Genomic DNA, 24,550 nt, shown 5'->3' on the forward strand with positions numbered 1-24,550 from the left:
AATGTGTTTAGGTTGGTTTTTCACTGAGGCAAAGAGCTGGTCTGAGAGCAGGCAGTACTGCAGGGATCATGGAGCTGATCTGGTCATTATTAAGAGTGAAGAGAAGCAGGTGAGTTTGTTTATTGAGTGTTTGTTACTGATTGAGAGGAATCACACTTATTCTGCTTTTATTCACACACAGAGGTTCATATCTTCATTTGTTAAGGAGGACACATGGATTGGTTTGTCTGACATCGAGACTGAGGGCACCATGAAGTGGGTGGATAATTCATCAATGAATCAAGGGTAAGTCATTAAACATACAGAAATTGCTGTTGTAGTCATTGCGCAGTTACTCGTACAGCAGTTTTTAACCTTTTTTCATGCACAGTTATAAAATGTAATGTAATATAATATAATATAATATAATATAATATAATATAATATAAAATAATATATATATATATATATATATATATATATATATATGCATTATATTATATTATATTATATATATTATATATTATATTTTATAACTGTATCTATATATATACACACAGTTGTAGTCAGAAATATTAGCATAAATAATATATAATTATATTTATATATTATAAATATATATATATATATATATATATATATATTTCCCAAATGATGTATAATTGTGTGATGTGTAACTTTTTATTTTTTTTTATTTCCCAAATGATGTTTAACAGAGCAATGAAATTTTCACAGTATGTCTGATAATATTTTTTCTTCTGGAGAAAGTCTTATTTGTTTTGTTTGGCTAGAATAAAAGCAGTTTTTATTTTTTTAAAAGCCATTTTAAGGTCAATATTATTAGCCCCTTTAAGCTATATTTCTTTTCGAAAGTCTACAGAACAAACCATCATTATACCATAACTTGTCTAATTACTCTAACCTGCCTAATTAACCTAATTAACCTGGTTAAGCCTTTAAATGTCACTTTAAGCTGTATAGAAGTGTCTTGAAGAATATCAAGTCTAATATTATTTACTGTCATCATGACAAAGATAAAATAAATCAGTTATTAGAGATAAGATAGATAACATAATAGTTTTAATAATGTTTAAATTAAATGGTGTAAATTAATCAGATTATATTTTGTGAGCAACTCAAGTCAAAGGCAGATTCTGATTGATTAGTGTATTCAGCTTTGGACTCCACTGTGTTATAAATGTGACTGTTTTTATTGCAATAAGTTATACTGCATTAGTTAATATGATATAAAGTAATGTTTTTTTATTTATTTTGAAATATTATGAAATGAATTAGGAATTTGCTCATAGCAACTTTAATGTAATATACTTTGGTATATTTAAATTCGGCCGCCGGCTCTCAATGATATTTGCTTTTTGGTCCTTCATATGAAAAACTTTTCGCACCCCTAGTCTAAGTGAAGCCATATTCCAAGAACTACTGTTATATTTTCTGCTTTTGTGCTTCTTTCGCTTTATATATTAAACTATTAAAATATTTTCTTTTTAGTGTCAACTTTAACCTTTTTTATTGTCAGCTGATTATTGTACTAATCAGCAAGTCCACGTGAGTTTCAGTCAGCAGTTTGACCTAATTTTTGTCACCAGTAGGTGGTGGTATTAAGCACGCATTTTACATTCAAAATAAAAAATTCCCACAACTCTTTTACTCTGTCTTTGCTACCTCCAGGTAAAGAACCGCTGTACTAGATCTTTAGCACTGAAGCCTTTTAATGAGCGGTCTTTGAATAACCTCTTCATTTGAGGTCTCATCACTCACTGAATCATCATTAAACATGTTTGTGCTGTTGAGTTGCTGATGTTGTTTTTACACTGTGGTTTATGTAAATCTGATATGTTATTCAGGTTTTGGCTGATTGGTGAGCCGAACAATTATCGTGGAATTGAAGACTGTGTTGAACTGATACCTACGGAACCTGTCCTGAACAACTGGAATGATATGCCATGCTCAGAGAATATAAAAGGGATCTGTGAGAAGTAGTTTTATCCCATCTTGTTGTGGTTTTAGTGCCGATGTATTTTTCTCTAATCATTTTAGAAGTCAGAGTGGCATGTGACCAAGAATGATCATCCATTTATCCTTGTAACATTTTGACGTAAACTGCTTTCACTGTATCATATCATTTATGTTTATATTATTTCTGTAACATGCCACATCAGGTTTATCAAATATACTGAGCTCTCATTATATTCTCTGCTGTAATAACGCAACATACTATATCTTACAGCCTGATTCATATATATTTTTGGTTTCTACTGTGATATTTAGATTTCTACTCTGTTATCTTATTCTGATATTATGTGAGACTGCCTTTGAGTTTAACTGCTTATTATCATCTTAATAAAGTTTTGATTCGTTGCACTTGAAAGTCTATGAGTTTTTCTTCAGCCAGCAGGATGCAACAGAGAGCGGGTTTATCTGACTAAAGGAAACAGAGAGGAAGAGAAACAAAATCAAGAGCACTTGTTTCTGTCACTATGTGTGTGCTCACTTTAATATGGGAAATCATACATATAAACTCTTATTTACAAACATTAAAAATATAGCCTTCTTTCTGGATAAATCGTTGTGTGATTTGTGACATAGCTGTTCGTGGAAGGCTTAAAATAACAGATCTTCTTTGTTTTCAGTATATTAAACATAGATATGCAATTTATTTAACATTCATACGGCCAGCAGCAGTGTTGGGCAGTGGTGTCACCTCAGGTAGTGATGCTACTAGCTTAACTACATTTCAGGGTGAAAGCATTGCTACTTTCTTAATCAAATATCTTTTCTGTAGCGAAGCTATTTTTTTAGTCAAGTGATGCAGTAGCGTCAACACAAGCTACATTTACCAATCGCGGATCAATAAGTGACGGCACCGACATTCACGGAGCTGTGAGACCGGTGTCTAGCCGATGAAAGTAAATCCATATGATGGCGAGAATGACAATTTCTTCTTCTTCTACCTGTTTTACGGGGTCGACAACAAACTTTTTGATGTGTTACTGCCACCTCTCACTCTGTACTTTTACTCCACTATTTTCCTTCAAATTGCAGTCACTACTTTATTTTTTCTTGTCTATGGTGATTGGCTAAAGTCCTGCGATTCTTGTCCAATCAAATCGCACATAGAAAGTAAATCACATCATACTGGACAACCTTAAGCTTTTTAACCGCATAAAAAATGGCAAAGAGGATGTCCAAAATCTTTACACGCAATTGCTGATGAGAACAGATGACTGCAATTCACTGATGAGAAAATGAAGGATGTCGACTATATGATGACCGAAATCACCAAACAGCCTTAAACAATTACTAAATGGAATGAATGAAGAATGGAAGGAAGGAATGAATGAAGGAAGGACCGAACAAGGAATGGAAGGAAGGACCAAACGAAGGAAGGACCAAATAAATGGAGGAAGGATTCAAGGAAGAACTGAACAAAGTATGGAAAGAAGGAAGGGAAGAATGAAGGAAGGAAGAAAGAAAGGAAGGGAAGAACAAAGAAACGAAGAATGGGAAAAAGGAAGGAAGGGAAGAACAAAGGGAAGAAGGGAAGAACGAAGGAAGGAAGAAAGGGAAGAACGAAGGAAGGAACAAATGGAAGAATGAAGGATGGAAGGAAGGAGGAGAAGAACGAAGGAAGAAACAAATGAAAGAACAAACGAAGGAAGGAAGGATGGGAAGGAATGGAAGTAGGAAAGGGAAGAAAGAAGGAAGGAAGGAAGGGAAGAACAAAGGAAGAAAGGAAGGAAGGAAGTAAGGGAAGAATGAAGGAAGGAAGGAAAGAAAGAAGAAAGGGAAGACAGAAGGAAAAAACAAACAGAAGAATGAAGGAAGGAACAAATGGAAGAATGAAGGAAGGAATGAAGGGGAGGAACGGAATTAAGTAAGTAAGAAAAGGAGGGAGGAAGGAAGGAAGTAAGGAAGGAAGGGAAAGGGAAGAAGAAAGGAGGGGAAGAACAAGGGAAAGGAAGGAACGGAAGTAAGAAAGGAAGGAAAGGAAGAACAAAGAAAAGAAGGAAGGAAGGAAGGAAGGGAAAAACGAAGGAAGGAACAAACGGAAGAATGAAGGAAGGAACAAATGGAAGAATTAAGAAAGAAAGGAAAGGAAGAACGTTGGAAGGAACAAACGGAAGAATGAAGAAAGGAACAAACTGAAGAGCGAAGGAAGGGAAGAACGAATATAAGAAGATTAGTAAATGCACTACAGAATGTTAGATTTACACATCCCTGCACAAAATGCATGTAATCGCATCAACTTTTCACAGTGCAATACTCACTACTCTTGAAAGCTTTTGAAAGCTCTACTTTTTACTCGTAATTTGAGTAATATTTACTAAAGATACTTTAACTCTACGAAGGCAGGAGGCGAGGACGAAGGGCGGAACCAATGCGATGGCGGACCTCCCCACCGGAGAAGGCAGATTGGGTGGGATGCTACTCACGACTCTGGAGTTACTGTTGTCAGGGAACAGCAAAGCTAGAACACTGTCTATGCTGTCTGGAAACAGCAGACCATGAAAAAACGTTTGCTGTCTGGGAAAAGCGGAATGGGTTGACTCCAGAAATCAATGAGTAGCATCTCCTTTTCCAGAAGCAGCTCAGCCTCAGCAGTAGGGAGGTGGGAGGGGCTCTCACTCTGACCCTCTATATTCACCAGGACTCCCACAATTGGTGATTCAGAAACAATCAGCAACATACAATACCGCTGGTATTTACAGACTGTAAGTATGTTTAGTTGACATGACATAGCATTTTGTTCCACACAGGTTCTGCATCTTGTTTATATACACTATGAACAGCAGCTACGCTAATTATTCTCTTTATTCTCCATTTCCACCTGGGGATACTCTTCCCCAGACTATGCAGAATCACTGATTCGATCCAAGACCAACGACGAGATGATCCCAAGGTTTCCATATCCTGGACCAGGCCGTATCCTGAGCAGCTACTGTGATGGTCATGGAAGAGTAGAGAACATGAGACTGATTCCTGTGACGCTCCAGAGACAGACGAGTCTTCGCTGAGGCCAGCTTCCAGCCTCCGCCACTGAGACTGCAGCTCTGCACAAGACGTTTGGCCAGCGGAGAAATTAAAATGGTCGTGCCCAACTGAGCCTGGTTTCTCTAAAGGTTTTTTTCTTCACTTTCGCCATTAGTGAATTTTTTTTCCCCTCTCCGCTGTCGCCTCTAGCTTGCATGGTTCGGGATCTGTAGAGCTGCGCATTGTTGGATTTGCCCTTCAATATTTGGACTCTCAGTAGTGATTATTAAACCACACTGAACTGAGCTCAACTGAACTGAACTTAAACACTACAAACTGAACTACACTGTTCCTATTTACTATGACCTTTTATGTGAAGCTGCTTTGACACAATCTACATTGTATAAGCGCTATACAAATAAAGGTGAATTGAACTGAATTGAATTATAGCTCCTAAAATATTTATCATTTAAGTGGCACTTTCCAATGACACATGCCAATGAAAACCATGTGTTTGACATTGTCACGAAACGTCACCATAAATCATGTCGCCTCTACAACAGACGAATAAAGAAGATGTGGTGAAATATTTGTGACAATAATAGTCTAACTTAGTATTTTTTACGTTACATACACTCAAAAAAAGAATTATGTTGCTTGTTCAAAATACTTGAGCTGAAACACTGCAATTCTTGAGATTGTTTGGCACAACTTCATTGTTTTTTGTGTGTTCAAGTGATTCAATAAAGTGTTGGGACAACATTTTTTTACAGTGCATAATATATATTGCTGTTTTATGGTCTCATACACTAGTAAATGCACACACAATGGATTTATGTTGGGGGCAACACTGAGGAATTAAGTTAACTTATTAGTTTTTACATATTTAAGTTGATTGAACATAAAACAATTAAGTTGTCCCCCAAAAAACCTTAAAAATTGTGCTGTTTCACAACTCCCAGTGCATATTAGACATCTTTAGACCTTATTCTTCATTTAAGAGCGAACATTAGAGACTTCCGCTCTCATTCACTTCCATTGATTTTTAGCCATAATAAACCAACTTGTTGTGCTGCTTGATGTAGCAAACTAGTTATCATATTATTTTTTATTTCATGTATTGTCATAAACACACTTGTTTATGGAGCAATTTATTTACTGCTGTTTGTCATTCCTAGTCATTTCCCCTATATGCAAATAAATCAGAAGTCCTAAAACAATCGCAGACTTCTGCATTGCAGGATAAGATCAATACCTGCTGTTATTTAAGCTGTTTATCAAAGTCCCTTTGAGGAACGTCTTTTCATTTGACGGTATTATATCAAACGCCTCTCTTTTAGATATACAACTGACTACCTCTTAAAATGGGGAAATATCAAAGTCCTGAAAAACGGCACTGTAAATAATATCCGTAATTTAACCGTTTTCCTTATTCTGAGATTCAGGATTTTCCCTTCTTTGTTTATGCTGTTGAGTTGCATTGGGGCCCTTGGTCTTTTGTTGTTTAAAGGTTTGACTTTTATTGACATTTGTAATAGTATAAGTGATATATTGTCTTATTGTGTTATTTTACAAACTTATTTCTCTCTCCATATATTATTTCTTATACAATATGTTGTTTCAAACTATTAAAATGTCAATAAAAGTCCCTTTTCTTAACCCTTGTGTATTGTTCAAATTGACCACCCTTTCGTTATGTTGGGGGCTGTTTTTGCCTTATTGACTTCCATTATAATCACATTCTTTGATTGCAAAGCTATGACAGCATATAATCATGCATTCTTGATTGTTGGTGGTTTTCCCTCTTTGGAAGATGTCCAATGCATACCTGTCAACCCTCCCGTTTTTCCCGGGATTATCCCGTATTTTACAGTTCTATCCCGCTGTCATCCTGTAAAGGTATTTCTCCCGTTTTTTTATCTTTCTGTGAAGAGCCGATCCTCCCTATATGCAACCCATACCGCCGAACCACCAGGGGCCGCCCCTTGCTCTTAAATGTGAATCTGTTCTGTGCTTTCATTTCATTTAGACATGACTACACTTTGAAATAAACATAAAAACGGCGTGATTCATTTCCTTTTCATTACAGGGCCCCCATGCAATCCTCAAAACAGTCAGTTCATGTAAGGATGCATGACTGTCAGCTGATGTGCTTCGTAGTGATAAATAAATCACTATCACTGTTTCCCAAGCGGGTTCTGTACGCACGCGGTTTGATGCGGAGCTCAAGTGGACACTTGAGCTTTTGGGTGCGTGTTTGAACAGACATACACGTCATCATCATCATCATCATCATAATAATAATAATAATAATAATAATAATAATAATAATAATAATAATAATAATGGTGGTTCATTCCACTGTGGCGACCCCAGATTAATAAAGGGACCAAGCTTAAAAGAAAACGTATGAATGAATAAGAATAACAGCATCTAGACATGTCGATCTTGTTGAGTTTTCTCTTAAACACAACACATTTGGTCTTAAATGAGCTTAAAAAGTTAGGAAAGCAATCAAATGCTTTCATTATAGATCTGTACATTTTAAAGTGACACCTCTGTTAATGTATACAGAATGTTTAAATTATACAGTGAAGAATAGATGAATGAGATTTGATAACTTGATTCAATTTCTTTATAATAGCTAATCATTTTAATGAGCTGAACTGTTTGCTAATTTATTTGCAGCTTTTTCTAATGTAAACTAATTATTATATCTTTTGTAAATAATAATAAAAACGTATTACTGACCGTTTCAGCAGTTTATTTACAATGAAACGGCTCTAGATTAACATATTTAGTGGAGGGGGCCGGTATCCCTTATTTTCGCATCCCATTGTTGACAATGGTAATGGCAATGGGGCAAAAACAGCCCCCAACATAATCAAAGTGTAGTCAATTTGCCCAGAGTGTACTGTATTATTGAGTTTTCAAAGCATTTTCCCAAACTATGTGTCAAAATAAGATTTGCCACCATCCCATCTGCTGAAACACAGATAAAGCTGTGGTTAAATTAAGCCTCAAAATCATCCCAGAGTGGATGAAAAATCCCCAACTGCACACAAGGGTTAAACTGCAGCTGTATTTTCTACTTCAAAAGTCTAGAGCAGAGCTCAAGCATTAAAAATGGCTTTGTCAAACACATTGCAAACATTTCAAGTATAATCTATAAGATAGTTAACCATCTAACATCATTAAATATGCTCTTTAATCAATTTTAAGACTTTGTTTTTTTTGTTAGGCTTTGCTAAACAGGTCTAACCATTGCCTAATCTTCACTTTTGGTTAAACTAACAAGAGTCTGATGCTCTTTTTCTGACACTGACCCGTAATAGGTACAAATTTTGTTAAATAGCCATTATCAACAAATCAATGTTAAATTAAATTTGCCATTAAATCATTATTGGGAACTTTACCACACCTTCATCATATGATATTGTGCGTCATTTGGCAGAGAAATAGGGCCACCCCTTCTGTTTATTTGGACTATTTAAAAACAATTCACTTTCTGGACACAGCAAATCTGCAAAGACTGTCGGACACGGCAAACAAAATGGAGATAGCAGCCATTTATGATAATTATATGCACAGCAGTAAGGACACACTTGGACTTCAAATACCGAATCAAAGTCAGGATGAAAGAAAAGCTCAACAAAGCAGTAAGAAAAAAACCTTCATTTAAAATCAGATTTTATAAACAACTCCAGGCATGGTTTTCTATCTCAGATTTTATATTAAGTGTATTAACACATTTTCCATTTACTTTCAAGCATGCCCAGATAATGGGATTAGGTGATAAAGTAAATCTTACAGGGGAAAAGTACATAAATTCTCTATTTAAATAATTGTGTTTATGCAAGAATACAAATAAAATCTATATTAGTACTCAATTTAATTTAATCTACATGATTATGTAGAATGAATGAATACATTTGTGAATGACATAAAATGAATGATTACATTTTCAGGCGTTTTATACTTTAATTATAAATAAATTTTTATACTTTCTATAAGTTTCATACTTTAATACTGTAATTATTATTATTTTTTTCAGTTTAAGGCAATTTCAAAGTAATGAGATTAAATAAAACCTTCTTAGCTACATACAGTATGTTGCCATCACTGCACTGGGGCATTTTCAGTTGTGTTTACTCTGTTTTACAGTTATGACACCTGGAGTGTGTATTGTGTGCCAAGTATTGAGGTCTCCGGGTTGTGTTAGGTTACCTGTTCCTTGTATACTTGAGCAGGGCTAGACATTCACTATTTTAATCTGTTTATTAACAGACTTACAGAACTTACAGAAATGGCAGGATAGTAGTTTTACAGAAATATTTAAACAAACATTATTCCCAACCCTTCTCCCATAAACAAAATGAAATGAAATTATAATTACACACACACACACGCACACACACACACACACACAAAATACAAAATTGGCAAATACATTTAAAAAATAACAACTAAAAGAGGACAGCTAGTGTCAAATATGTAGATAATATACACTTCCAGTCAAAAGTTTGGGGTCAGTATTAATGTTAAAAATAAGCTTCTCCTGCTCACCAAAGCTGCATTTATTTAATCAAAAATCCAGTACAAATTTTAAAATTGTGAAATGTGATTGCACTATAAAAAACTGTTCAAAAGTAGTTTATCATTTAATTTAATCCTTTATTCCAGTGATTTTAATGATGAATTTTCATCTTCATTACTCCAGTCTTCAGTCACATGATCCTTCAGAAATAACTCTAACATTAATTATTATTATTATTTTTTTATTATTATTATTAATATTATTATTATTATTAATGGTAATAGTAATAAAATCAATATTGACTGAACTAATAATTTAATTTGAAACTACATACAATAAGTAATAAAGAAATATTTAATAAATAAGTATTAATTATTTATATAAGTATTATTAATTAACAATTTAACATTTCAGAATCGATGAACAGAATCATTAAAAAAACATGAAAAAACGATCCCCAAACTAGTGTATATTTTATCATTTACATTTAGAAATAACCCATGTGTAAATTACACATGTACATCGACAAACTACAATTGTGAACTTAATCCACAGATACTTATACAATATGCTTAATTAAATTCACTCTGCACTCTGTAGACGTACTCGCATGCCCGAAAAACAATTCTAAATGGCTCCCATGTTTTTGAAAAAGCCCTAGAATTGTCATTTATTGTAAATTCATTCATTCATTTTCTAGCCACTCGCCATTTTGACGAGCCACAATTTTTGTAATTTTTGCAAAATTAAGGCGGGGCAGAAACTGCACAATTCACCCCAACAAATGACTCCGTATGTCGAGAGGCTTAGTCCGAGGTATTGTAGTGGAAAGTTGCGCTGGATCTCGACAAACATCTTCTAGGTTTCAAAAAAGAGGCTGAGGTCTTCGAAGTTCTCAAGTTGAAGCAGTTTATTGTTACAGCAGAGATGGTCGATCGAGCTCTCTCCCACTCAATGTCCAAAAACTCACAGTTTATATACAGTTTCTTATCCATAGGTATCATGAGATATGATTTAACATCACCCTATTCCCGGCTCCAATAGGATCCTAGCTTTTTAATTAATGGCTGTATGTTTTTCTGTTTTTACATATCTTAAAGGTCACATAGCATGTGCTTACAATCATGTGTTTGCATATGATCATGTTGTTTCCATACTTTCTAAATGATTCTCCTTATGTATGCTATTTTGGCGAGGGTTGTTTTTGTCTTGTTCAACATATACATTGTCTAAATGTATTGCATACGCTCTGTCATAATGTTCTCACTTTGGCGCATGACCTGCTGTGCTTCAATTGTAAGGTCCTCAATTATAAGGCCCTGCATGTTTGTATGTCTCTTCTGCATCACTTGAATATAGGTATTTCTATAAGTTTTAACAGTGTATTTTAATAGTAATATATATTTTAATAGTGGCAGATTATATAGTGATAACATAACATTATATAGTGATTACATAATAAAAGTTATAGTGATTACATAATAAAAGTTCCACTATAGTATCATCATCAATCATTCATTTTCTTTACGGCTTAGTCCCTTTATTAATCAGTGGTCACCACAGCGGAATGAACTGCCAACTTAACCAGCATGTGTTTTACGCAGCGGAAGCCCTTCCAGCTGCAACCCATCACTGGGAAACACCCATATACTCTCATTCATACACATTCACACCGAACAATTTAGCTTACCCAATTCACCTAAAGCAAATGTCTTTGGGCATGTTGGGGGAAACCGGAGCACCCAGAGGAAATCCACATGTATACAGGGAGAACATGCAAACTCCACACAGAAATGCCCAGCCTGGGCTCGAACCAGTGACCTTCTTGCTGTGAGGCAATCGTGCTACCCACTGCTACGCCCCCAACTCGACAGTCCCACATATAAAGCCCTGTCTAACTGTCTATCTTCACCTCCGGAGGGCATATTGCCCCTGAGAGACAACCAACGTAGCCCACAACCCACCACCTCAGAGTTTGCGTCTCTATCCCACATAGCTCCTTTAGAGTCTCATCATACGCTGTCTACAGGTGGATCCAATCAGAATGATCACATGGTCCTGAGATCTCAACATTCCACAATACTAAATGAACCATGTTTGTTTTATATAGTGTAAACACATTAGATTGAAATGATTTCATACATGACTTTTACTTTAGTGTGTGATTAGTCATCTTAAAGCTGCGGTCACACTAGAGTTTGAGCATACAAAATTCTGTGAAAAGGGGTGTGCTTAAACAAGACGATTAGACATTTAAAAAAGCGAGCGATTGGTCCATATTTAAATTTTCTGTCCAGAGAGGTCATATTTGGATTCTCGATTGGTCTTACACACTCAAGTGATATGATTTCGCAGGTCAGAGTTCACCAAGCTTGAACTTTGCAACGCAGCGAACTGCAAAACTTGATGCACGACTTTGCGTTTCAGGTCTGACGCATTTGCGTGTGTATGGATGGAAGTCTATGGGGAGAAAAGTTCAGTTTGACCGCAGCTTTAAAAGTTAGTCAACAAAAGAATCTTGAACATCTTATTTAGTTGGATCAGCTGTGTTTGATTAGGGTCGGAACAAAATGTGCAGAGCTGCGGCCCTCCAGGAATTGAGTTTGACGCCCATGCAGAGGGCAATGTCCTGCATAGTTTAGCTCCAACTTCCTTCAACACACCTGCCTAGAAGTTTTTGTATACCTATAAATACCTTGATTAGCTGGTTCAGGTGTGTTTAATTGGGGTTGGAACTAAACTATGCAGGACACAGGCCCTCCAGGACCGAGTTGGGGCACCCCTGCTCTAGAGGTTCACACAAACGGCAGAGCAGTGAATCACTCACTCTAGTGCAGGGGTCACCAAAGTTGTTCCTGGAGGGCCGGTGTGCTGCAGATTTTAGCTCCAACCCTAATCAAACACACCTGAACAAGCTAATCAAGGTCTTACTAGGTATACTTGAAACACCCAGCCAGGTGTGTTGAGGCAAGTTGGAGCTAAAACCTGCAGGGACACTGGCCCTTCAGGACCGTGATTGGTGACCCCTGCTCTAGTGTATCTGCGGGATGTTTTCATCTTGGGGCAATTTTACATTTAAGTTGAGTATTTGGAATTGCTTGGTAGATGACATCGAGCCGACGTCCGTATGTTCGCTGCAAAAGCATCATGCATAACTTGTCATTCACGTCATGTGACTGTATTATGCCACTATTGCCTTGTTTGCATAGACTTTGTATGTAATTAATTTCACATTTGGTTGAATTGTGCTCAACTGATATTCATGTGTTTCTTCCTGTTTGTCAGGAGGCACCAGATGTATGTTGTTGGTGTTGATTATCCTGGGGTTCGTTTGTGCTCTTCTGCTGCTCTTCATCACACTGCAGCACATCAGCATCACAGCAGAGAGAGACTCCCTGAGTCTGGAGACCAAAGTGAATGATCTCAATGGTGAGAAAAACCAGTTACAGAACAACACCAACTCTCTGAATCAGACAAAACTGCAGATGGAACCCAGAGTCAATGATCTTAATGGTCAGAACAACCAGTTAAAGAACACCTCCTACTCACTGAATCAGAAAAATCTGGAGCTGGAGACCATTGTCAATGATCTCAATGGTCGGATCAGCCAGTTACAGAACAACTCCAACTCTCTGAATCAGAAGAATCTGGAGCTGGAGACCAGAGTCAATGATCTCAATGGTCAGATCAACCAGTTACAGAACAACTCCAACTCACTGAATCAGACGAAACTGCAGCTGGAGACCAGAGTGAATGACCTCAATGCTGAGAACAACCAGCTAAAGAACAACTCCAACTCACTGAATCAGACGAAACTTCAGCTGGAGACCAGAGTCAATGACCTCAATGCTGAGAACAACCAGCTAAAGAACAACTCCAACTCACTGAATCAGATGAAACTGCAGCTGGAGACCAGAGTCAATGACCTCAATGGTCAGATCAACCAGTTACAGAGCAACTCCAACTCACTTAATCAGACGAAACTGCAGCTGGAGACCAGAGTCAATGATCTCAATGCTCAGAACAACCAGCTAAAGAACAACTCCAACTCACTGAATCAGATGAAACTGCAGCTGGAGACCAGAGTCAATGATCTTAATGGTCAGATCAACCAGTTACAGAACAACTCCAACTCACTGAACCTGACGAAACTTCAGCTGGAGACCAGAGTCAATGACCTCAATGCTGAGAACAACCAGCTAAAGAACAACTCCAACTCACTGAATCAGATGAAACTGCAGCTGGAGACCAGAGTCAATGACCTCAATGGTCAGATCAACCAGTTACAGAACAACTCCAACTCACTGAATCTGATGAAACTGCAGCTAGAGACCAGAGTCAATGACCTCAATGCTCAGAACAACCAGCTTAAGAACAACTCCAACTCACTGAATCTGATGAAACTGCAGTTGGAGAACAAAGTCAATGATCTCAATGCTCAGAACAACCAGTTACAGAACAACTCCAACTCTTTGAATCAGGCGAAACTTCAGCTGGAGACCAGAGTCAATGACCTCAATGCTGAGAACAACCAGCTAAAGAACAACTCCAACTCACTGAATCAGATGAAACTGCAGCTGGAGACCAGAGTCAATGACCTCAATGGTCAGATCAACCAGTTACAGAACAACTCCAACTCACTGAATCTGACGAAACTGCAGCTAGAGACCAGAGTCAATGACCTCAATGCTCAGAACAACCAGCTTAAGAACAACTCCAACTCACTGAATCTGATGAAACTGCAGTTGGAGAACAAAGTCAATGATCTCAATGCTCAGAACAACCAGTTACAGAACAACTCCAACTCTTTGAATCAGGCGAAACTGCAGCTGGAGACCAGAGTCAAGGATCTCAGTGCTGAGAAAAACCAGTTGCAGAACAACTTCAACTCTCTGAACCAGAAGAATCTGGAGTTAGAAATCAGAATCAGATCATTGAGTGATGAACTGAATGGAACTAATTCTAAACAAGGTCAGTGCTAATCTGATTGTAGTAGTTTATTTTGTCATTTTCTGAAAATTTTACAAGTGTATGAAAATGTGTGTTGTTTAGTTTTGTTTTTCACTGCGCTGATGAGCTGGTCTGACAGCAGGCAGTACTGCAGGGATCGTGGAGCTGATCTGGTCATTATTAAGAGTGAAGAAAAGCAGGTGAGTTTGTTTTTGTTTGTTTAGGAGTTTGTTACTGAATGAGGAATCACACTTTTTCCTCTTATTATTCACACACAGAGGTTCATATCTTCATTAGTCAAGGAGAGAGTATGGATTGGTCTGAATGATATCATGATCGAGGGCACCATGAAGTGGGTGGACAATTCACCACTGAATCAACCGTAAGTCATAAAACACACAGAAACTGCAGTTATTTGCTATTGTAGTCATTATGTGTTTTCTCGAACTTTTAACTTGAAGCCTTAAAGGTTAGGTCAGCTAAAAATGAAAATCAGACCATGGTTTACTCACCCTTAAGGCATCCTTAGTGTGTATGACTTTCCTTTTTCAGTCAAATCCAATCTGAGTATATATATATATATATATTAGGGATGTCCCCGAATCTGCATTATATAGTTGAATCTGAATTTGTGAATCTGGTCTGTAGTCGACTGATTATCGAACTGTAAAGTCCACTCAGTTGGTCCATTGAAGGTGTCTACAGGTGGATAAAACTTCATTGTATATAAATAATAATAATGTAAAGCTTTAAAGTAATTATTAGCCTATCTTATAAAAAATTAGGTTTGAAAATTTATGGATAAAAATAGCCTAATTTAGTTTTCAAATTATAAACTTTTACATGGGCTTCACACCTTTTTATTGATAATTTTTCTTTCAAGAATGAGGTCCAAGATTTATAATACAAGTTACTTGTAAAATGTTTTCTCTATTTAACAACAATACAGTGGGTCAGTAGTGAAAGCTGACTTCACTTACATCTGATGTGTGTTTTCTTGCACAGATTGAAGGTGGACTAATAAAAAATAATTGTTAGCATTGGCCAAAACTGAAGCGACTGTCAACAGAGGATTCCGCTTGGTCTTAAAGCCCTCTTCAATGGGTTGTTTTTACAATTTATGGTTGCATAGCAGTCAAAAGAGGACTAATTAGTTCATTTTGGGGACAAATTCTGGACCTTTGTCAGTCCAATCATAAAACATTAAGAAGATTAATGTAATGTCTAATTATAATGAATGTTTGATTATTTTAAATAATCTTGTTTCTGTACATTACACTTGTTCAATTGGATTCCCATAACATCCCACAACAACAGTCTTGTACTGGCTGAGTGTACAATCTCTTAATCACAGACATTTCATAGACAGAGGCGATTAACCATCATTCTAGATTGTAGAACCTTACTGAACTATTCTAAAACATTTTTATGCAGTCCCTATAGATCTGCACTTGCTAAATCAAAATAAACGTATACATGATCTGATCATTTTATGGGAATTATTATAGAATCAAGCAGACCAATTTATCTGTTCCATTAGTAACTTGTATAATAATAATCATGATTTTTGATAATATTATACATTTAGAGGTAAGGCCCACCCACAACACCTTGTTCTAAATAGAAAAACACCTACCCTACAAAGTATACTTGACTAATGCCAATGTGTTAGTCAGAGCTCTAAGAACATCAGATCGTGCTTTATTCTACAACTAACTTGAGTAGCCGCTTGTGGTGTTATGGACTTAACATAATCTACTAATAATACAATAATAATAATAATAATTCCTTACATTTATATAGCGCTTCTCTGGACACTCAAATCGCTTTACACATTGAGGGGAATCTTACCATCTACCACTGATGTGCAGCATCCACCTGGGGTGCGTTTTCCAAAACCATCGTTAGCCAACTAAGGTCGCAAGTTCTGTCATTACAAATATAGTTTGTTGATTTGCCGTTTCCCAAATCCGTCGCTTCAACGAACATTCGCAAACTGCGTCGCAAACTTGAGCACTCGCAACTTTACCTCTGGAGCTGTAGATTGAAACATAGTTCCTGGCTGTGTTCTATTCCCACTTATACCCCCTATGCCCTATTAATTTAGAACATTCTAACATTCAAAGTTGGAATTGGAATCTCCAAAGATTGTGAAAACAAAATTCTTTTAATTTATAGTGGGTTATTTATTAAGTATCCGTACTGTATATGACATGGGCCTGCTGGTTAGAAGTTTCTGCTGTGGTTTACAAGCGTCAAATTGTAAAAGTAGACTAATAATAATAATAATAATATTAATAATAATCATCATCATCATGATTATTAAAATTATTATTAAAGTATGATTTTTTTATTTCTAATACATAATAATTATTAAATTTCATTTCTTGATAAATCGCTTCATTATTTATTTATTTATTCATATGATTTATTTATGATATTAGAATACGTGTTAGATTTTGTAAGTGATTTCATATTTTAGAACATGATATGTCATTCTCAATATTATTTGTAAAGCAAACACAGGCTCTATTTGTGCCATATATTTCAGTTAATATGGAAAGCAGTGCATGTTTTTACCAAATCTATTGTTGGATTTTATTTTAAATTTATGTTTGTGCAAAACAATATAATCTGCACAAAGAAATTATGGGGTTCTTCTCTAAAGAAGTAGTTACTCTGTCCTGTTTAGAGCGTCATTATGGGCGTTTTACGTCATAACTAATGTGGTTCAAATGATGGATCTGCGACAGAGAAGCTATGCGTTTTGGGAAACATTCATCACTACATCGCTCTTTTCCCAAACGATGCATCGTACCATGATAGTTCAGCTGCGAGTTACGCCGTTGTTTGCGAAACGCACCTCTGGACAGCATACCACACACCAGCTGTTTGGTGGAGAGGAGGCCAGTGGGCAAATCTGGCCAGTATGCTGGGGTTAAACCCCTACTCTTTTTTGAAGGACATCCTAGGTTTTTAATATCCACAGAGAGTCAGGACCTCAATTTAATGTCTTATCCGAGCAGTATAGAGACCCCATATATGTACTGTACTAGGGCCTTAGGACTCACACAGACCACAGGTTGAGCGCCCCCTGCTGACCTAACTAACACCCTCTCCAGCAGCAACCTAGCTTTCCTATGTTGTCTCCCATCCAGGTACCCAAAAAACAGTAGAAAGACTCACAACCCCCCCCCCCCCCCCCCCCAGTAGGATTCCCAGTGAGCTACTCTGTAACAGCAAATGTAATGAGATTGCTCATTTCTTTACTGACAAGATCAATAATATCAGAAAGGCAATCAGCTCATCCAATCAGCCAAGTTGTGTCGACGTCAAACAAGCTCAACCACAACTTAAGAAATCAGACATTATGTCCGATTTCATAGCAATTAATGGTAAAATCTTAGAAGAGATCGTGCAAATTATGAAAACATCAACCTGCAGTCTTGACACGCTCCCCACATCTTTCTTTAAAACTGTGTCTACCTGTTTAGAAATGGATCTTCTAAAAGTGGTAAATGCTTCACTTCTCTCAGGGATTTTTCCTAACTCACTTAAAACTTCAGTTGTTTAACCACTCTTGAAAAAGAGCAACCTGGATAACACCATATTGAGCAATTACAGGCCCATCTCAAATCTCCCTTTCATTGGCAAAATCATTGAAAAAGTTGTTTTTAACCAGGTTAACAAGTCCTTAAACTTCAAGGGGTGTTTAGACAATTATCAATCTGGTTTCAGACCACGTCACAGTACAGAGAGCGCCCTTATAAAGATAATTAATGATATCCGCCTAAATACAGATTCAGGCAAACTAACAGTACTGGTACTGCTCGATCTCAGTGCCGCATTTGACACTGTCGATCATAGCATACTTCTGGATAGGCTGGAAAACTGGGTTGGACTGTCTGGCACGGTCTTCAATTGGCTCAGATCTTACCTTGAAGGGAGAGGGTACTATGTCAGTATAGGTGACCATAGGTCAAGGAGGACACCCATGACATGTGGAGTCCCACAAGGTGGCACCTCACCTGTTCAACCTTTATATGCTCCCTCTGAGCCAAGTAATGAGAAAAAACCAAATCTCCTACCACAGCTATGCTGATGACACTCAGATCTACCTAGCCTTACTGCCTAATGACTACAGCCCCATTGACACCCTCTGCCAATGCATGGATGAAATTAACAATTGGATGTGCCAAAACTTTCTTTAATTAAACAAAGAGAAAACTGAAGTGATTGCGTTTGGGAACAGAGATGAGGTTCTCAAGGTGAATGCGTACCTTGGCTCTAAGGGTCAAACAACAAAAAATAAGGTCAAGAATCTTGGTGTGACTGTGGCGTCAGATCTGAGTTTTAATAGTCATGTCTAAGCAGTTAGTAAATCAGCATACTATCATCTCAAAAACATTGCAAGAATTAGATGCTTTGTCTCCAGTGAGTACTTAGAGAAACTTGTTCATGCTTTTATCAGCAGCAGGGTGGATTACTGTAACGGCCTCCTCACTGGCCTTCCCAAAAAGACAGTCAGACAGTTGCAGCTCATCCAGAACGCTGCGGCCAGAATTCTGACCAGAACCAGAAAATCAGAGCACATCACACCTGTCCTCAGGTCTTTACACTGGCTCCCAGTTACATTCAGAATAGATTTTAAAGTATTATTACTGGTCTATAAATCACTAAATGCCCTAGGAGCTCAACACATTACAGATATGCTCACTAAATACAAACATAACAGATCACTCAGATCTTTAGTATCAAATAAACTAGAAATTCCAAGAGTTCAGTCAAAGCAGGGTGAATCGGCTTTCAGCTACTGCACCACTCACTGCTGGAATCAGCTTCCAGAAATGATCAGATGTGCTCCAACATTAAGTACACTCAAATCCAGACTGAAAACACATCTGTTTAGCTGTGCCTTTACTGAATGAGCACTGTGCTACGTCCGACAGATCGCAGTAATATGTCTTTCTTTTCTTTTTTATTCTTTTATAACCTGCTTTAACACATTTTTATCTGTTTTAATCTGTTTTTAATCATTTTACTGTTTGTCTTTTTATTTTCTTATACTTGTCTTTTTTTATTCTTGTTTATGTAAAGCTCTTTGAATTGCCACTGTGTATGAAATGTGCTATATAAATAAACTTGCCTTGCCTTGCCTTGATACACAAATCTGATACGTTATTCAGGTTTTGGATGAAAGGTGAGCCGAATGATCAAGGTGGAAATGAAGACTGTATTGAACTGATGCCTACAGAACCTGTCCTGAACTGGAATGATCTGTTATGCTCAGAGCATAGAAAAGGCGTTTGTGAGAAATAGATTCCTCGCATCTTGTTGTGGGTTTACTGTCATTGTATTTTTCTTTAATGATTCTGAAAGTGACGTGTGACCAGGAATAGTGAACCATTAAAACAGTTTGCGACTTTAATTTGAAATAACCTGCTTTCATTATTTCATTTCTATTTTTTTCCTGTAATATGCCATATCAGGTTAATCAGATATATACTGAGCTATCATAATATTCTCTGCTGTAATAACCCAACATCCTTTTTCTTACAACCTGATTTATTTTTCTGTTTTCTACTCTGTTGTCTTATTCAGATATTAAGTGAAATGCTTTTGAGTTTAACTGTTTATCATCATCACAATAAAGTTTTTGTCTGTTGCACTTGATGGATGTTTATGAGAGTTTTACTCCAGCCAGCAGGATGCAGCAGAGAGCAGCTTTATCTGACTGAAGCAAACAGAGAGGGAGAGCACAATCAAGTGCACTCATTTCTGTCATTATATGTGTGCTTAATATGAGAGCTCATACATATATTAAAAACATTAAAAACATCGAATTACTTCTGGACGGATAAATCATTGTGTAATTTGCAAACATAACTGTTTATGAAAGACTTAAAATGGCAGATGTTTTTATTAAATTAATCTGCTTAAACATAGACATGCAATTAATTTAACATTTATAAGGCTGGCAGATAACCACACGCACAGATGAAAAAAGACGCCAGAAAGTGGGTGTATGTAAGACATGGATTTAACCTGTTGCCATAATAAAAACGAGACCTTTACAACTTTTAGAAAATACAGTCACAACAACAGCCTTTAAATACATTCTTTGAAATACTCTCTTTTATTTCTCTGGGTTTTCAATTCTGTAATACTTCTTGAGGCGGCACAGTGGCTCAGAGGTTAGCGCTGTGGCCTCACAGCAAGAAGGTCGCTGGTTCCAGCACCATCTGTGGGTCAGTTGGCGTTTCTGTGTGGAGTTTGCATGTTCTCCCCTTGTTGGCGTGGGTTTCCTCTGGGTGCTTTGGTTTCCCCCACAGTCCAAACACATGCGCTTTTGACAAACTAAATTGGCCATAGTGTATGGATGTTTTCCAGTTGTGGGTTGCAGCTGGAAGGGCATCAGCTGTGTAAAACATATGCTGGATAAGATGGCGGTTCATTCCGCTGTGAATAAAGGGTCTAAGCCGAAGGAATATGAATGTAGGAATGGCTTGATGACATTTATGTTTATGACAGATTTATGACACGTTTTGCTGTCTTAATGTCGATTTGTCATGACAAAGACAAAAACAGGTTGTGATGTATTTGTTTATGTCGAGTTGTCAATGTCATAAATATGTCAGTGTCATATTTGCATTGAAAATGTCATAACTGAGCGAATGGCACTTAATAGCAGTTGACATAAACGCAAACATTCTCATTCATAACATGTGTCAGGTCATGATTATAAAGGTTTCATGACAGTCTTATGAACACCCCTTCAAGTAAAGTGTTACCCAATAATGTATCATGCAATTTTACAGCTACGACAGTCAAAAATCACATCAATACGCAACATAAGGCTTTGGAGCAGATGTGTAAGGCCCTGTTTACACTGCCAGTTAAATGTGACATATGTGACACAGATCAGATCTGTTCTATGACCGTGTAAACACGAAAAAACGCATGCATTCGGAAATTCAGAGGTCGGTTTCAGGCCTAATAAATCTGATATGTGACAATGTGACTATCATGTTAACAGGCAGATCAGATTTATTAAGGCATTCCATTTTGTACGTCATTAAACTTGTGACAATGTGGTGCTTCTCTGCGGTTTAATGACGTAGAAGGAAGAGCATGTGTGGAGACGCTGATGCGGTAAACAAGAGGAAACATTTGCTCCCACCAGACCTGAGATCTCTCATACCCACAAATTCCTCTGAATGGTGGAGGACACCACACCATATTTATAAACCAAAGGCGCAAGCTGCCATGACGGCCTTTTCCCTCCTCCTCCACCTCAAAATATTTTAAAGTTGGGCAAACTTTGTATATTTCGCCGAGCTAAAAGCAAGACAATTTCTTACATCGTAGCTAGTGTGGCGCAGATGTTAGAACCCGCCTTTACACATGTGCGACATCGTAAATTGTATGGCAAGTGTAAACACGTGAATCTGATATGGGTCACTATTAAAAGAACGTGTAAATGGACAAGCAAACAAATCAGATATAGGCAACACATCAGAATTGGGCATCAAGACCTGACAGTGTAAACATGACCTAAGAAACGTTCTACACACAGGAGCAGTTTGAGGACAAAAACTTCACAAATGTTTGAAATACAACATCTGAACAGTGGTTTTAAGTGTGCTATAACCAGAATATAAGCAGAATAATGCACACCCGAGGTGTAACAGCTACTTTGTTTTGTGTCGTGGCCGTTTAATCACCTGTGTGCATTATTTTCTAATAATTCAATGGCCCGGAGTGCATTATTCTGCTTATACTCTGGTTTCCACACTTAAAGTCACTGTAATGTAGAAACCTGTCGTTAAATTTTCATACTTATTACCAGGGCTTGACATTAACACCCGCAAACCTGCCAAATGCAGGTAGATTTCGACTGTGGCAGGTTAGACAGCCACCTTTACTAGTCACTTTGGCTGGTTGCAGGGCCGGATTACTCAATGGTCATTATGGGCACAGGCCCAGGGGCCCGTGCGCACTTAGGTCCCCTGCGAGGGTGGAAAAAAATGCCGATTTTGGAGTGTCTATTTAGGCTGTGCAAAAAGCACACCTCGTTGGTTGAGTAATTCACGGCCATCACCGTTTGATTGACAGAGACAACCTAACTAAAGAGCGCACCTGACAGTGGCGGGAGTGGCATAGCTTGTAAAGTGCATGGCAACATGTTTTGACGCAATCAATCATAAACCCGGTTCGAATCCAGCGTCCAATGAATACGTTCTTCTTTTTCCCCCCACTACATATCAGATTTTGTCTACTGTTCATCATGAGGAAGACAAGTAAGAATCATTAATAAGTGTGTGTATTATGGAAGACTCAGATTCATAGATCTGGATTGGAGAGGTGTTATATCCAAATCATATGCATTATAAGTTTATAGGAGTTATACATTAAAAACACCCTTAAATATATATTTTAGTACTGCTTCTGTGAACTTGAACAAGTATATTAAAATCCATTCATTTTCACTAGTTGTGTTAGTATTTCTTTTTCAAATTGTGCTTTAAATGCTTTAAAAATAAGTTAAATCTTTGCAGATTAGAAATATATCTACTGTATATCATTTATTTTAAAAATCCGGGCAATACATTATACTGTAGATTAATTTTATTTAACAAATATGATATTAATCTTATTTTTTAATTCAACCATAGGGGTGCGGCCTGGTAGGGGGCCTACAAGACATTGTGCCCAGGGGCCTTTGAATTCTTAATCTGGGCCTGGCTGGTTGAAAATATTTTTTAAATTGTAGATTTCTTTAAAGCAGGGTTCGACAATAAGGATGGGCGAATATGCGTGCAAATGTGATCTTAGAATCGAGAAGCAACACGACTGACAAAACTAATTGTGTTTGTGCGAGCAAAAGAAAGCAGGTGAATATTGAATGTGATGTGATGCGCACGACGGTTTCAAATGCGTGCGCGCTCCCGTTTCCTTGCGTGAAGCAACCGTGCCTAGAAACGCAACTGATGTGATCGGTTCTCTTTCAAATAGACTAGACAAGTGATGCTCATGTGCCCACAGTCTTGCTGCTTTCAACAGCACCAGATTAGTATTTTTGTAAGCAGCACAGGTTGCTTTCGTTTTAATCATTCTTTGAACAGATTATTAATAGGTCTAAAGTTAACCGTGACTGCGTGATTATACTTTCATTATCATACATGGTATGTTTGTCACCTGCTTTTCTTTGTTTACAGTTATTTTTGTTAATATGGTTTAATTATTTTTTTTTTTAGAATAACACTGCTTTAATGGAAGATTAACTGCCCATTATGTGTAGTTAATGGGTGATCTGAGACGATTAGACAGGACAGACTACTGCGCAAATTATTTTACACATGACAAGAATTAATTTATATGTCAATTATTATTATTATTTTTTTGTATTTAAGAAATGTTTTGTTAAATAAAAAGTAAAGTATACAGCTATATTTTGCTTGTTTTGATTTAACATTTGTGGCTAAGAAATAATTATTTATTCATGTCTTCTATGTGAAGCTGCTTTGACACATTCTACATTGTAAAAGCGCTATACAAATGAAGATTAATCAAATTGAATTATGTTTGGTGTGGTTAGATATAAATTTGGTAAATCCTTAATTTTGACCTCTGAGAAGTCATGTGAAATAAAAACTAATTGCAATGCGACTCTATAAAACCATGACCTATTTGCTCATGCTCACGCTATGAGCAAGCTCATACACGACACACAAAAAGTTAAATGAATGAGGCGGCATGTGGACATACAATCTAAATTAAGTATTTTAGCATATCAAAGTCATATTTATGCATATAAGATATATGCATATTTTCCTAACAACAAAATTTTGGCTAGTAAAAATGCAGAGTGGCTAGTAATGTTGGAAAACTACTAGCCACAGTGGCTGGTGATCAAAAAAAGTTAATGTCAAGCCCTGCTTATTACACAGCCCTATATAGTAGCATAATGCAGTGTTTCCCAACCCTGTTCCTGGAGGCACACCAACAGAACATATTTTGGATGTCTCCCTTATCTCACCCATTCACTTCAGGTTTTGGAGTCTCTTCTAATGTTCTGGTGAGTTGATTCAG

The 24,550-nt window shown here is 37.1% G+C and overlaps 1 protein-coding gene across 1 annotated transcript; it reads left to right on the forward strand.

Moving 5' to 3' along the window:
- Nucleotides 1-8,509: 8,509 nt before the first annotated feature.
- LOC130230524 (putative uncharacterized protein DDB_G0286901) lies at nt 8,510-19,983 on the forward strand. The gene is made up of 5 exons (XM_056459624.1): nt 8,510-8,630; nt 12,794-14,479; nt 14,561-14,658; nt 14,737-14,840; nt 19,645-19,983. Exons 1-5 carry the CDS (start codon nt 8,525-8,527, stop codon nt 19,775-19,777), a joined length of 2,127 nt encoding a protein of 708 aa, XP_056315599.1. The 5' UTR covers nt 8,510-8,524; the 3' UTR covers nt 19,778-19,983.
- Nucleotides 19,984-24,550: the final 4,567 nt, after the last annotated feature.

The sequence above is a fragment of the Danio aesculapii genome, chromosome 1, assembly GCF_903798145.1.
Source record: "Danio aesculapii chromosome 1, fDanAes4.1, whole genome shotgun sequence".
Classification (NCBI taxonomy): domain Eukaryota; kingdom Metazoa; phylum Chordata; class Actinopteri; order Cypriniformes; family Danionidae; genus Danio; species Danio aesculapii.